At 40.8% G+C, this 12,740-nt stretch overlaps 1 protein-coding gene across 3 annotated transcripts in view; it reads left to right on the forward strand.

The window, feature by feature from the left end:
- Window positions 1-340: 340 nt before the first annotated feature.
- The window catches only part of cbfa2t3 (CBFA2/RUNX1 partner transcriptional co-repressor 3), a 54,857-nt gene continuing 42,457 nt past the window's right edge, over window positions 341-12,740 (forward strand). For 2 of the 3 annotated variants that reach the window (XM_026946708.3, XM_053229445.1), the window contains exon 1: window positions 341-1,098. In XM_026946708.3, the coding sequence (XP_026802509.2) occupies window positions 888-1,098 (211 nt within the window). In that variant the 5' untranslated portion in view covers window positions 341-887. The remainder of the gene's footprint in view (window positions 1,099-12,740) is intronic. The other variant, XM_026946707.3, reaches the window with a different exon arrangement.

Raw genomic sequence — 12,740 nt, forward strand, 5'->3', positions numbered from 1 at the left:
GAGGATGCGTCAGTTGGTGACGTACCAACAAGAACGTCAGTGGAATGTTTTCAGTTCTTTAAACCTGATTCTGGAAAAATGGCATACGCTCCTAGAAAGAGTTCATTTCAAGCTTTCTGAAGAGCTTGTATTGTAAACATTTTCCGATAGAAAAACATTCAGTTCTACAAAGAGATTCCTTCAGGTGGGCAAATCAAAGAACTCTCTAAGGTGCCAGATGTAACCTTTTTTCCCCTAAGAGTGTGTATCAGCAAGAAAAGTATATAAAGACTCAAAGTTCTGCTGTCTGAGTCACTCATTTAAAGAGTGTGTGAGTGTACGGGTGTCAGACAGGAAGCGTGTGGTCAGAGAGAAGTCCGGCCGGGAAAGGGAAGAGTGAACTGCTCACACAGCTGGTTCCTGCCAGAGGAAACCGAGACGGTGGCTATCACGTCCTGCAGGGCTTTTACCTTCCCCTGTGAAACAAGACTTTACACAGAGGGACAGAAAAACGCCCGCTCACCCAAACTCTCTCTCTACACTCTCTACTACTCTCTACATGGCAAACAGACCCCTGTGCCCTGCTATCAAAGTTCTCAGGCCCTATCAGAGAAGGAGAGATAGAGAGAACGTGAGAGCGGGTGAGGGAAAGATAGAGACAGAGGGTGGGAAGTAACTGTCATGAAGGAGGAGTTGTTCTTTAGGTCCACTCTGCTGTCATAGTCATTCAGATGTGACGAAGCACACTGCCATTTTCACTAGCCGATGATAAAAACTGAGCGAAGTTACACTGTTCTGTACAAAGACAGGAAACGTGTGGAATTTGTCAGACTTGGATATAAGCGTTCACACTGAGTGAGGAGCTGTGTCCAATCTCCTCCAGAGACTTTGAGGATCGAAGTGGAGGAATGTATGAGATGACTTCAGCACTTCACAGAGACAGGTACAAAAGGTCTGGCAGCAGGAGGCATTCCTCTTCTTCTGCCTCTTCGTTTTCTCGGCTTCTGATGTCTCCGAGAGTGGCCACGGTAATGCTGACGAGCCCAAGAGCCTCATCGGAAAAACGCCACGTGCATCAGCAAGCGCTGTCCACGCACACACAGCGGAGACGTCATGCTGGTGAGTGTAGGTGAAACTCAGAATACAAACATACAAGCTTATTAATGCTGACCATGTCAAGGGTTTTTTCCTTCTTGTCTTTGCAACACGATGCATCTGTATTTTCCAGCAAAGGATTGTATATGTTGTATATGTTATGCTTTTTGCACCAGCCTAATTGTAATATTCCAATTTGATAGTGTAGTTAGCGTGGATAGTGTGGTTAGTGAAGTTTGAACTACGGTTAGTTGGCAAAGTTACATGATACACACATGTGGTATCTAAGCACTTCACATGTTATATTTCACACATTTTTCACATACAGTGGACTTTTCATACACACGGCATGTGTTTTTATGTTTACCATGTGATTTCGTATACAATTCATTTATTTTCACATATTAATTTTTCACATGTAGGGCATGTGGTTTCATTTTTCACATGTAATTTCTCATACATTTAATTTATTTTCATATGGTAATTTTCGTTTGCAGACATGGGGTTCATTTTTTATGTGATGTGATTTTCTCACATTACTGTCACATGGAATTCACATGATGTCATGTGTTTACTTGAATTGGCAATTTCCAGGTATAACATGGAGAAATGCACCTTCACATGTTTATCACCTGTGATCACATATTACTCACATAATGACGTGAAAAACGTATCATAAAACTAAAAATATGTGTGATTTTTCTATAAGGGTAGAATAACATTGGCAATATCATAGCTCCACAAGCTAAAATTAGCTGTATCATAATGGCAGGGGGCAGAAAAAAAAACAAAATCTACTGGAGTTAATAGGTTCCCCATTAAAACATTGCTCTTCGGAAGGAGGAATATCTTTATATACTTTCTGTAGCAAAAGCTTCAAGTCAGGAAACAATACAATGCTGAGCTAAAGCAACACTAACAGAACAAAAACTAAACTACATTATAAAATAGAACGGCTCTGAACTGCAGATTTAGGACTCTGATACACCCGGCCGAATTTGGCTGCAGATGTTGAAAGGTGCCCCACACCTTTAGCATAATACACCCTCGTCACTGCTAACTGCTAAATCAGCATCCAAGACTAGCAGTAAAAGCGAGTTCTCTGATTGGCTGTTCACATTAGCATATCAGGGCAGGGGAAAGGAGTGCAAATGAGCTAAGCATCAACCAACAGTAACAACAGCACACGCAATATGTCATGTTTTAGCTTCAACCTGTCTTCTGTAGCTAGCTATAATTTTGGTATGAATAGAGCAATTAAATAAATTTGTGTCAATAGGGTAGCTAAGCTAGTTTATTTAATTGCTTTAAATAGTATGTGAAAATAGACACTAGAAATAGTGATACTGGTAGGTGTTCGGGCTATTTTAATATACTGATTTGTATATTAGTATACAATTTCTGCAGTACTGGGTTTTCCTGTTTTCATTTTCAGTAAGAATACACCCATGGGAAGGAAAAATCTCTTGATACAATTTAGAACACTCAATATTTAGCATGATATTTAGTTTGGATAACAAAGCAGCAACACAACTATACTTTCAGAGATATTTTATCCAACTTTTACAAAAAAGAAACTTGAGGAAAAGGGAGAATTCAAGTAATTAGTATAAAAATGGCCTTTCGCAGTTGAGTGAAGGGTTTCTTCTATGTGAACGCAAACCTGCAATTATGAGCGCTGCCGCAAACAAACCCAGAATCAGTCCTAAGTGCAGACTCAAGTATTCAGACCAAGTGTGAAAATATTCTTATACTATAAAGCAACCTTTGTCCAGAAACTTTTGTAATCACTCAGTGTTAATTGCCTAACTTGAGTGGCATTGCTGGTTTCTATGAAACTCTGAGGCTTTTAAAACAGGATCTACTGTGTGTCTTCAGGAAGTAGACTTCTTTCTTCATACACACACAATAAAGCCACATTTTACTGGTTCCAAAAAATGTCAGAAAGCTTTAACTGTTTTCAGTATGCGAGTGTGTCGTGCAGTGTTGTGCATTACCTGCGGCTGTGTGTGTTCCTCAGCAGTAATGAGCTTTTGTGTGTGTGTCTTTGATAAGTGTTGTATAATTAGGTTCAGTCATAAGCAGCTGCTGTAGCAGTGTGATAAAGAGTCAGGCACAAGCATTAAAACCCGACCTCATGCGAGTGCACAGGACAGGCCGGGGTCTTGTAAACACACCTGCAACACACCAGTCTCACACCCTGCTAACCTGTCAAAGAGGTGGTGGGAGAGCAGGGCATGATGGGAGGTGTAGTTTGTTGTGTGATGAGGAGGCGGGGCTTCCCAAGAGGGAGCAGATGTGTTAGAGCTTAAGCACAGCTGTGCAGGCTGATAACGGAGGCAGGGAGATGCCAGCACGCGGGATCCTCTTATCACACACACACATACACACACACGCGCGCGTGCGCACACACACGCATACACATAATAACAGAGCACAACAGGCACCAAGGCTTCACACACAAACAAGGACACCCACATATATATATATATATATATATATATATAGACAGAGAGAGAGACAGAGAGAGAGAGAGATGGATAGATAGATAGATAGATATACACATAAACAGAGATATATAAACAGAGTTTTATACAGAGAGTATAAAAGGATGGAAGGATGGTGAATTCAATGAAAGTGGTGTAGTGTGTGTGTGTGTGTGTGTGTGTGTGTAGTGGGGGAGGCAAGGTGATCAGTCAGAGATGGATGGTCTCATTAGGAGACAAAGACAAAATGAAGCAATGCACACAACACCAAAATGAAAACACTGACTACTATGATCACTAGCAGTTAGCTAAATCCTGGTTTAGTGTCTCTCACAGGTTTGTTTTAATGCCGCCTTCACATTATTTCTCATTTGAGAAGATCTTCCGTTAGCTACTCAGCTAGCTTGATGTATTTTTATCTTTATTGTATTTCTGACCACAGAATGGAATTATAATTCTGTAATTCTAACAATATCACATCAGCCTTCCAGTTCACATTCTACTAATATTACTTATAAAACCCCTTAATTATTTTGCATATTGTCCTAAAGTGCAAAAGGGAACACACATATGTAAGTGTGTGTGTGTGTGTGTGTGTGTGAGGGAACAGTTAGCCTTCCTATTTCTGTTTCCTGCGCACTCGCTCTGCGGTCTCTATGAGGAACAGATGTTCACAACTCGATACTGCATCGCATCCCCCAGTTCCCTGCTATCTTCAGTCCCAGCACTGCCAACTGCCAGCTCACACACGCACACACACACACACACACACACACACACACACACACTCGCACACACATACACGCGCACACAGTTTGTGAGTCTGGGTCTACCTATCAACACACACACATTCCTGTGAAAGCGTTGGGCTCCACAGCTGTTCACTAACACACTAAATAATGCCGTTCATTTTTAAACCTGCAGTGTTCAGCTTGGAGAATTACTGAACTGTAGCTTGTAGATGAACAGTCTGTCTTCTTCTTTCTGTCTCTCTTTCTTTCTGTCTCCCTTTCTGTATGTCTGTCTATTCTTCTGTATCTTTTTCTGTCACTTTCTGTCTCTCCATCTTTCTCTTCATCTCTCTGTCTCTGCAATGTAGTACTCTTTGCCATTTCTTCTCTTTCTGTTTCCCACTGTCTCTGATTTAGAGAGTGATTCGGATTCTGATAATGATTCTGATTCTGTTCTGGGTCTGATCCTGATTCAGAAGTGATCTGATTCTGGGTGTGACTCTGATTCAGATAATGATTCTGGTTCTGTTTTTGAGTTTGATTCTCATTCAGTGTGATCTTATTCTGGATCTGATTCTGATTCAGAGTGATCTGATTCTGGGTGTGATTCTTATTCAGATAGTGATTCTGATTCTGATTTAGAGAGTGATTCTGATTCAGTTTCTGAGAGTGGTCCTGATACAGAGTGATCTATTTCTGGGTGTGATTCTGCTTTAGAGTCATCTGATTCTGGTTGTGATTCTGATTCAGATAGTGTCTGCTTTTCTTTCCATTTTTCTCTTCGTCACTCTGAATTGTTTCTCTCTCTCCTTATGTCCTTATTTAACATGTCACAGAACTGTTACACACATTCACTTCATGGTTAATTCTCTCCCAATTTCTGTGACTGTGGGAAGAGGGATGGAAAGCGAGACAGAAAGAGACAGAGATGAAGAAACTATGTGGAACCGCATCTGCCTGTGCAAAGTCACAACACTCGCATTCTCAGTCTCGGTGTAACGGCGTCTGCCGTTGCCTTTGGCCATCTGCTCATTAGATAAACTCCTTCACAGAGCCTGTCCTTAAAATAACTATCATTTACATGGCCGCCTGTAGCGCCGACTCAATAGGACAGTGAATGCAAGAGAGCGTGGATGAGGACAATAGTGCTGCTGCTCTCCGAGTCTTATCTCTGTCCAACACACAGGCTGCTGTACGAAAGGATTTACAATGTGGATGCTGACGAAAGGGCAGCGAGCCTGCAGGTCTCTCTCTGTCTCTCTCACTATCTGTCTCTCCATCCCTGTGTCTCTGCAGAGACAGACCATCATTTCCACATTTTCATCCTGACACAATGCGACGCAATCAGGGGCCCATCTCTGCATGCTGCCTCTCTAGCTATCAGATGGAGACAAAAGGCAGGGAATAGAGAAAGAGAGAGGAAGGACAATAGAGGGGAAGGACGCACAGGTGCTCTGAATGCCATTGGGTCGAGGTCGAGGTGGAAGAGTGTGGCAGCTATTAAAGATATAGCAAGACATTTAAATCTTGGGCAAAAATTATAAGGTTGTAAGAGGGTTACAAGGTTAAGAGTTGCTGGTAAGAATAGAGAGAGAGAATTTAATTGAATTAGGAGAAAAAAGGGAGCAATGAGGGAGAGGAATAGAGAGATGATGACCGTTTATGCTTCCAAGATCAAGTGCATACATACAGAAACACACACACACACACACATTGTCAAATATTTCACTGTTCCTAATGTTTCACTTTTAATGTGATTATTATTATAATTTTTTAACCAAATGACAGATTTGTTATTGGGCATGGGGTGTGCATCTGTCCTTTCCAATATATGACTGATGACCTGACACAATTGTTGTTTTGATATGTAGCAATGTGATAAAAAGGATTGATTAGTTTGATTAGCTTTGACAAGTGAGAGGCCACGCCTCCTTCACTGGGACTGATGCACAGAGGCCACGCCTCCTTCACTGGGACTGATGCACAGAGGCCACGCCTCCTTCACTGGGACTGATGCACAGAGGCCACACCTCCTTCACTGGGACTGATGCACTGAGGCCATGCCTCCTTCACTGAGACTGATAAATAGAGGCCACGCCTCCTTCACTGGGAATGATGCACAGAGGCCATGCCTCCTTCACTGAGACTGATAAACAGAGGCCACGCCTCCTTCACTGGGAATGATGCACCAAGGACACACCTCCTTCACTGAGACTAATGAACAGAGGCCACGCCTCCTTCACTGGGAATGATGCACCAAGGACACACCTCCTTCACTGAGACTAATGAACAGAGGCCACGCCTCCTTCACTGGGAATGATGCACAGAGGCCACACCTCCTTCACTGAGACTGAGGAACAGAGGCCACGCCTCCTTCACTGGAATTGACAGGCCACACCTTTCCATTCACGTTGCACAACTAGTATGAAAAATATTATTTTTAGTATTTAATATTTATTATTACTTAGGAGTAGAACATTTTACTTTTTGTTTCTTCCAGTTCTAAGATTTATTGTTACAACCTTAAATCAGCATTCTGGCATTTTATATGTTAATTGTCACAATGCGTGATATAGTATGTGCTACATTTATATTTTTACAGCCTCCTCAGTGTTCGTTTCCCTGATGTATTATTTATTAAAACTCCCAAGCCTTGGGATTGCTAAACCACGATAAGAAAAAGAAAGATAAACTGGAGAGAGTGGGGGGAAATGAAGGGGGAGATGTAGAAATAGAGAGAGATGTGAGAGATGTCATGGTGCAGGACGAGTATACTGCAGCTGTCACAGCAACAAAAGCCCAAATTACACAGGGAGTGGAGGAGCTGTCACACACTGACACACTGTCCTCTAGCACAAACACACATCTGTCAATCACACACATCACTGTAACCCAGACACACACTATCCTACACACACACACTCACACACACATATGCCCATGTACCAGACTCACAATACCTTCCAGAAATACACAACTATATACACCCTAACCCACATATGTGACTCTTACTAGGCCGTGCATAATGGATAATGGCCAGGGCTTGAACAAAATATATTGTTTTTATTTGTTGTTGTTTTTGGTTTTTTTTCAAAACTATTAGAGAATATTTTTTTGATGGATCTGACTTTCGAGGATATCTATCCCCATCACCTTTATGCTATGAGACTGATGTGAGACTGATGCACAAATTTGATTCAGTCAGTCTTTACACTCTTACAATTGGCACAATTATAAACCAAAGGTCTACTGCAAAACTTTAAAACAGGAAGTCAAATCAGACAGGATCTGATGTGCAGTCCGAACAGTGTGTGTTATAATGGTACTGCATTATTGTGTTGTCAGTGTGTGTGGTCTGTCCAGGCAGGACAGGAAGGTCTGCAACTTCCCAGGAGCAGAAAGTGGGCCATAAACTCTTCGTCAACCTGCAGGACACACACCCATCCATCACCCTGATTCACACCAGCCCAACTGGCTACATGCATCTGCAGACAGAGCTAGCTATGTGTGTGTGTGTGTGTGGGGGGGGGGGGGGGGGGGGGGTGGATTGCGCATTCGGAGTCAGGTAACGGCTGTAGCTCAGTCTTCTAGAAATTTCCAAACAGTTAACACAAATCCATTTTTAGCCAAGCACAGTATTCGGTGATTATGATTATGAGTGATTATGATATCCTGATACTGATGCAATATTATAGTGGTAGTTTGGTCAAAAATGAAATGTACACAATGTGACACTCCCAGATGTATTTGATCAGACACGATATGTTTGGAGTCCAAGATTGGCAGCTTTAGAATTAGAATATGTTGTAGAAGGAAAACGAGATAAAATAATCTAGGTATCTTTTAGATTTCGGAAATCTTTCTTTGTGATACTGACAATGAATTAAATTCCAACAAATATACTTAGGTCCCACTAAATATTAGTAGAATTTCATTTTTTATTTTAGTTTCCTATCAAGAGATCCAAAACAGACCATGACCTAATAAGCACATAAAATGAAGTAGTGTGAATTTAAGCTATGATAAAGATTCGGGTAAGCGAGGGATTTACACCAAACACACACACACGCACACACACACACACACAGAGAGAGAAAACATCCTGGGTGTAAACTGAAATGTACAAAGATGTCCCCAAGCTTGATTACATATCTGAGCTGGTGTATGAAGTATGCATAAAAAGTTCTTGGCAATTTCGAGCAGACACCCTGACACAGCACTGAGTGTGAATACTAATACAGGATTGTCAAGGTGACTCACAGCAGCTCAGGAACATCATATTATAGAGTATTTATTTGCCCCTGACTCGTTCTTTTAACAAAAAAAAAAACCCTTCACAATATGGCTTTAAAGAAAGAATCTGTATTAACATTTCTCCAAAATCTTCTGATGCTGGTACATTCCTTTGTCCTTTCTTGCACCCCACACAATACCTGTACAACGATTATTGTTGCATACGTGATTCATTTATACTACAGCTGTTAAAGTCTGGTATTAACAGTCTACCTGTGTGCATTTTCAGAGACCATTTTCCAGTCTTTCTCCTAGATTTTTGTATTTGAATCTCTGCTCCAAGCTATTCCTTTCTTTTCTGAAGATTATTTGGATTTATTTACAAAGATGCCTCACATATGGGATATCTGCCAAAAGCGAGAGAATTTTCAAGGGCAGATAACAGTTGTTTGTGAGAATGTTTCTGTGCGGCAAAAATAAAACTGTACAATAAAAGCTGTAACTATTTGAAAAATATTTAGCAGAAATGTGTAAAGTAAATCATTTTCATTATACATATCCATTGCTTTATATCACCACTCTGTCTGGAGGGAATGTGTGTGTTTTTTATCCCCCTCAAATTGGTATAAAGCCCAACAAACCCAACAGTCTAACATGAGCTGAAAACCTGGGCTCCTACAGTTCCATATAATATGTTTAACCTTTTAAAGTATGTAGGAAAGAACTGAAAAAAATATATATAAATATCCAAATAATGAGTTGCATTTTTTTTAAACCAAGGTAATTATTTCTAACAAGAGGATCAACAGTCAAACCCTCCAACAAGGACCAACAAAACCTTCCAATCGTTTATTCTTTTTTTAACATGTGATGTAGAATACAGCAAAAGAGCTGAGGATCCACACAACAACCTGATTGGCTGCTATTTACTGATATTTGCTCTCATTTGCATAAAGCTGATTTTTTCCCCCCCTCTCTCATCACCTGCTTTGCAACACTCTCATTCCCACAATCCCACAATCCTCTTCCCTACTCCACAGAAAATGAAAAGGATGAAAGACCATCACACATTGATCTGAAACCGTGGCAAGTGGTTAAGTATCTCAAACAAACTTGCTTATGTGAAATGCGACACTGTTTGACACACTGGTACTTGTAAAAATAGACGAGCAGAACTGAAAACTAGTAGAAGCCATCATCTTTTGAGCTGAGTGTGTGATGATTTAGACAAGCGAGTCACACAAAGCTAAACTGGAAGCTGTATACTTCCTATACTAACTTTCTGGCTAAGGGGAACATTGTGTACATTTAATTTTTGGCCAAACTGAGCCATAATTTTTCACAAGCCCAGGCTAACTTTAATTATCCATCACATACTACTAATCCCTATGATCTCGTCCCTGTGCGCACATAACAAACTGTGTTTTGTGTGGATGTTTCTCCGAGGCAGACTGTGTGAGCTTACTGGGGCACTGAGCACCTGACTGTGTACTTCACACTCTGACTGTGGGATATGGCAGTGACATCATTTATTTATTGTCTTCTGTGTTTGTGCCTGAGAGACAGAGATAGAGAGAGAGTGAGGGGGTTGAGTGACATGGGAGGCAGATGTTCGTTTCCCAGCAGTTCACCTGCACTCACAACATCAGATCTTCGTCTAGCACTGAGGAACATTGTAAACACACACACGGGTTGCAGGTGCACCGATGGTTAAACAGTCAAAATGGGGGGGATTAACTGAAGAAAAAAATGGAGGGAGGCTGAAGAAGGAGAAGTCAGTCAAGCTTTTCTTTAGCCAAAGAACAGCTGGAGGAATATTCAACTCAAACCATGGGGGAAAAACACCTCATTGCATTCATATTCAAATACAGCTTGACGTCTCTGTGTGTGTGTGTGTGTGTGTGTGTGTGTGTGTAATGCTAGCTTTATCCATATTTATACTGCATGAAAAAGGAGCATGCAGGTCTTTTGTTGCACAAGTAAATACTCTACTATTTAATAAGAGCCTGTCAGAGCACAGCAGTCCAGAGAGGAGCCTATAGCTGTATCCCAAATCACTAGCGTAGAATTCATTCAAGCAGGTCATGAAGGAAATCTAACTGTATCACTCTGTTTGAATTGGTATGAATTTTTCATGCAACAAGGTTCGATAAAGACATTTGAGGCTATAAAATAAGAAATAAGAAAATAACACAGCTGCCAGGCATTCAGAGGCGAGTGTTTCCCATGACCATGGTCTAACATACAGATAACATAGATACTCACTGCTATATTTTATTATATAATCATTTGAATGTTACACATGCAAGGGCATTATGGGAATCTCTTAACCACTGAATCTATATTCTGTGAAGACCAAAAATAACAATTATCAAGATGTCTTGTTAAAACAGATTCTTTGAGTTCTACAGTTTGGGGAGTTTCCTGGTAAGAACACTAACTATACGTGAAATCTAGCACTTGCAACAGAGCCAGAATCTCGCCAAGAAAATTCCAACGGCTCACGTCACTTCTCACCAATCATTCTACATCACAAAGGTTGCGCAGACTTTCATAAAATGGCCTAAATAGTATATAAATAAGTATGTATATATATATATGTATACACACACACACATATACATACATACATACATACATACATACTTATATATATATTATATATAAGTATAAAATCTATTCTAACAATCCTTCTCAAAAGCTGGTACTTTTAAGTCTTGACTCAACTATACTCCTCAGGGCCAATTTTACCCAAAATGCACTCCGGCTGAATGTGTTTAAAATATGTAACATCCTACATATGTAAAATATATATATAACAAATGTTACACGCTGCACACAGGTGCTGTATTATCTGTACCATATAGCAGGAAGTTTAGCAATTTGTTTAGCATTCCTGTGCTCTTTGTCAGGCCTCAGCTGAAAGCATTCTGTGAAGTCATATTAAGGCTCTGTCTCTAATCTGGTTCTATACACTATATTCATACACTATATACCTGGATTTTGGTATGGCAGTGAGACCTCATATCAAACACTAATGTTTTACATTAAACCAAAATGACAGATCTTCACTGGTACAACTCCAAAATAAAGCTGCCTTGAGCTTGCAGGGCAACACAGCATGTAGCTTTTCCTTCACACAGCTCCAGGGTCCCCAGTTTGATCCTACGCTTGGGTTACTGTCTGTCTGGAGTTTCTGTGCATGTTCTCGTCTGTGTGGGCTTCTTCGAGGTTGTTTGGTTTCCTCCCACCTCTTAAAAACATGCCAGTAGGTGAATTGGGTATGCTTTGATGGACTAGCATCCCATTCAGCATGTATTCCTGCCTCACACACAGTGCTCCAGGAATATGCTCCAGATCTACCAAAACCCTGACCAGGATTAAGCAGTTACTGAAGATATATATATAAATAAATAAACTTTTCACTCCAAAGTTTTGCATTAGCTATGTACTACCATTCTCTTTCAGTGTATTGGATATTTAAAAAAAATTGCCTCTGATAGCTCTCTACCTTATGCTACATAAAGCCAGCTGTGACTGTCAAGAGCAAAACAACACTGTCTGTGTTCTTAATGAGCCTATTAGCTAGCGTGCTATCAGCTAGCTACTGAATAGACCATAATAGCTTGAAGATGTAATGTTTTCTTTTTTAGCAACTCTTCTGTGTGCACCCTCCCATGCCATATTTTCCTCTAACTTTTATAAGAATTAGCTCGAGTGCACATTCATTCATTAATTCATTCATTCATCTTCAGTAACCAGTTTATCCTGGTCAGGGTAACAGTGGATCTGGAGCCGATCCCAGGAACAGTCCACTGCAGTCCATCATACACATATGCATCACAGTTTGGTGCAATTTTGCACAGCCAATCCAACAGCATGTATTCGGGAGGAAGAAGAAAAAGAAGCCTTTATTTGTCACATATACATTACAGCACAGTGAAATTCTTTTCTTTGCATATCCCAGCTTGTTAGGAAGTTGGGGTCAGATGTGATACAACACACTCAAGCAGATGCAGTTAAGAGCCTTGCTCAAGGGCCCAACAGTGGCAGCTTGGTGGTGCTGGGGCTTGAACCCTGACCTTCTAACCAATCAGTAACCCAGAACCTTAACCACTGAGCTACCAAATTGGAGGAAGTGGGAAAACCCAGAGGAAACCAATGCAGATATTTGGGAGAACATGTGATACTCTTCACAGACAGCTCAAAATCAAAC

Source organism: Pangasianodon hypophthalmus, chromosome 25 (genome assembly GCF_027358585.1).
Source record: "Pangasianodon hypophthalmus isolate fPanHyp1 chromosome 25, fPanHyp1.pri, whole genome shotgun sequence".
Lineage (NCBI taxonomy): Eukaryota > Metazoa > Chordata > Actinopteri > Siluriformes > Pangasiidae > Pangasianodon > Pangasianodon hypophthalmus.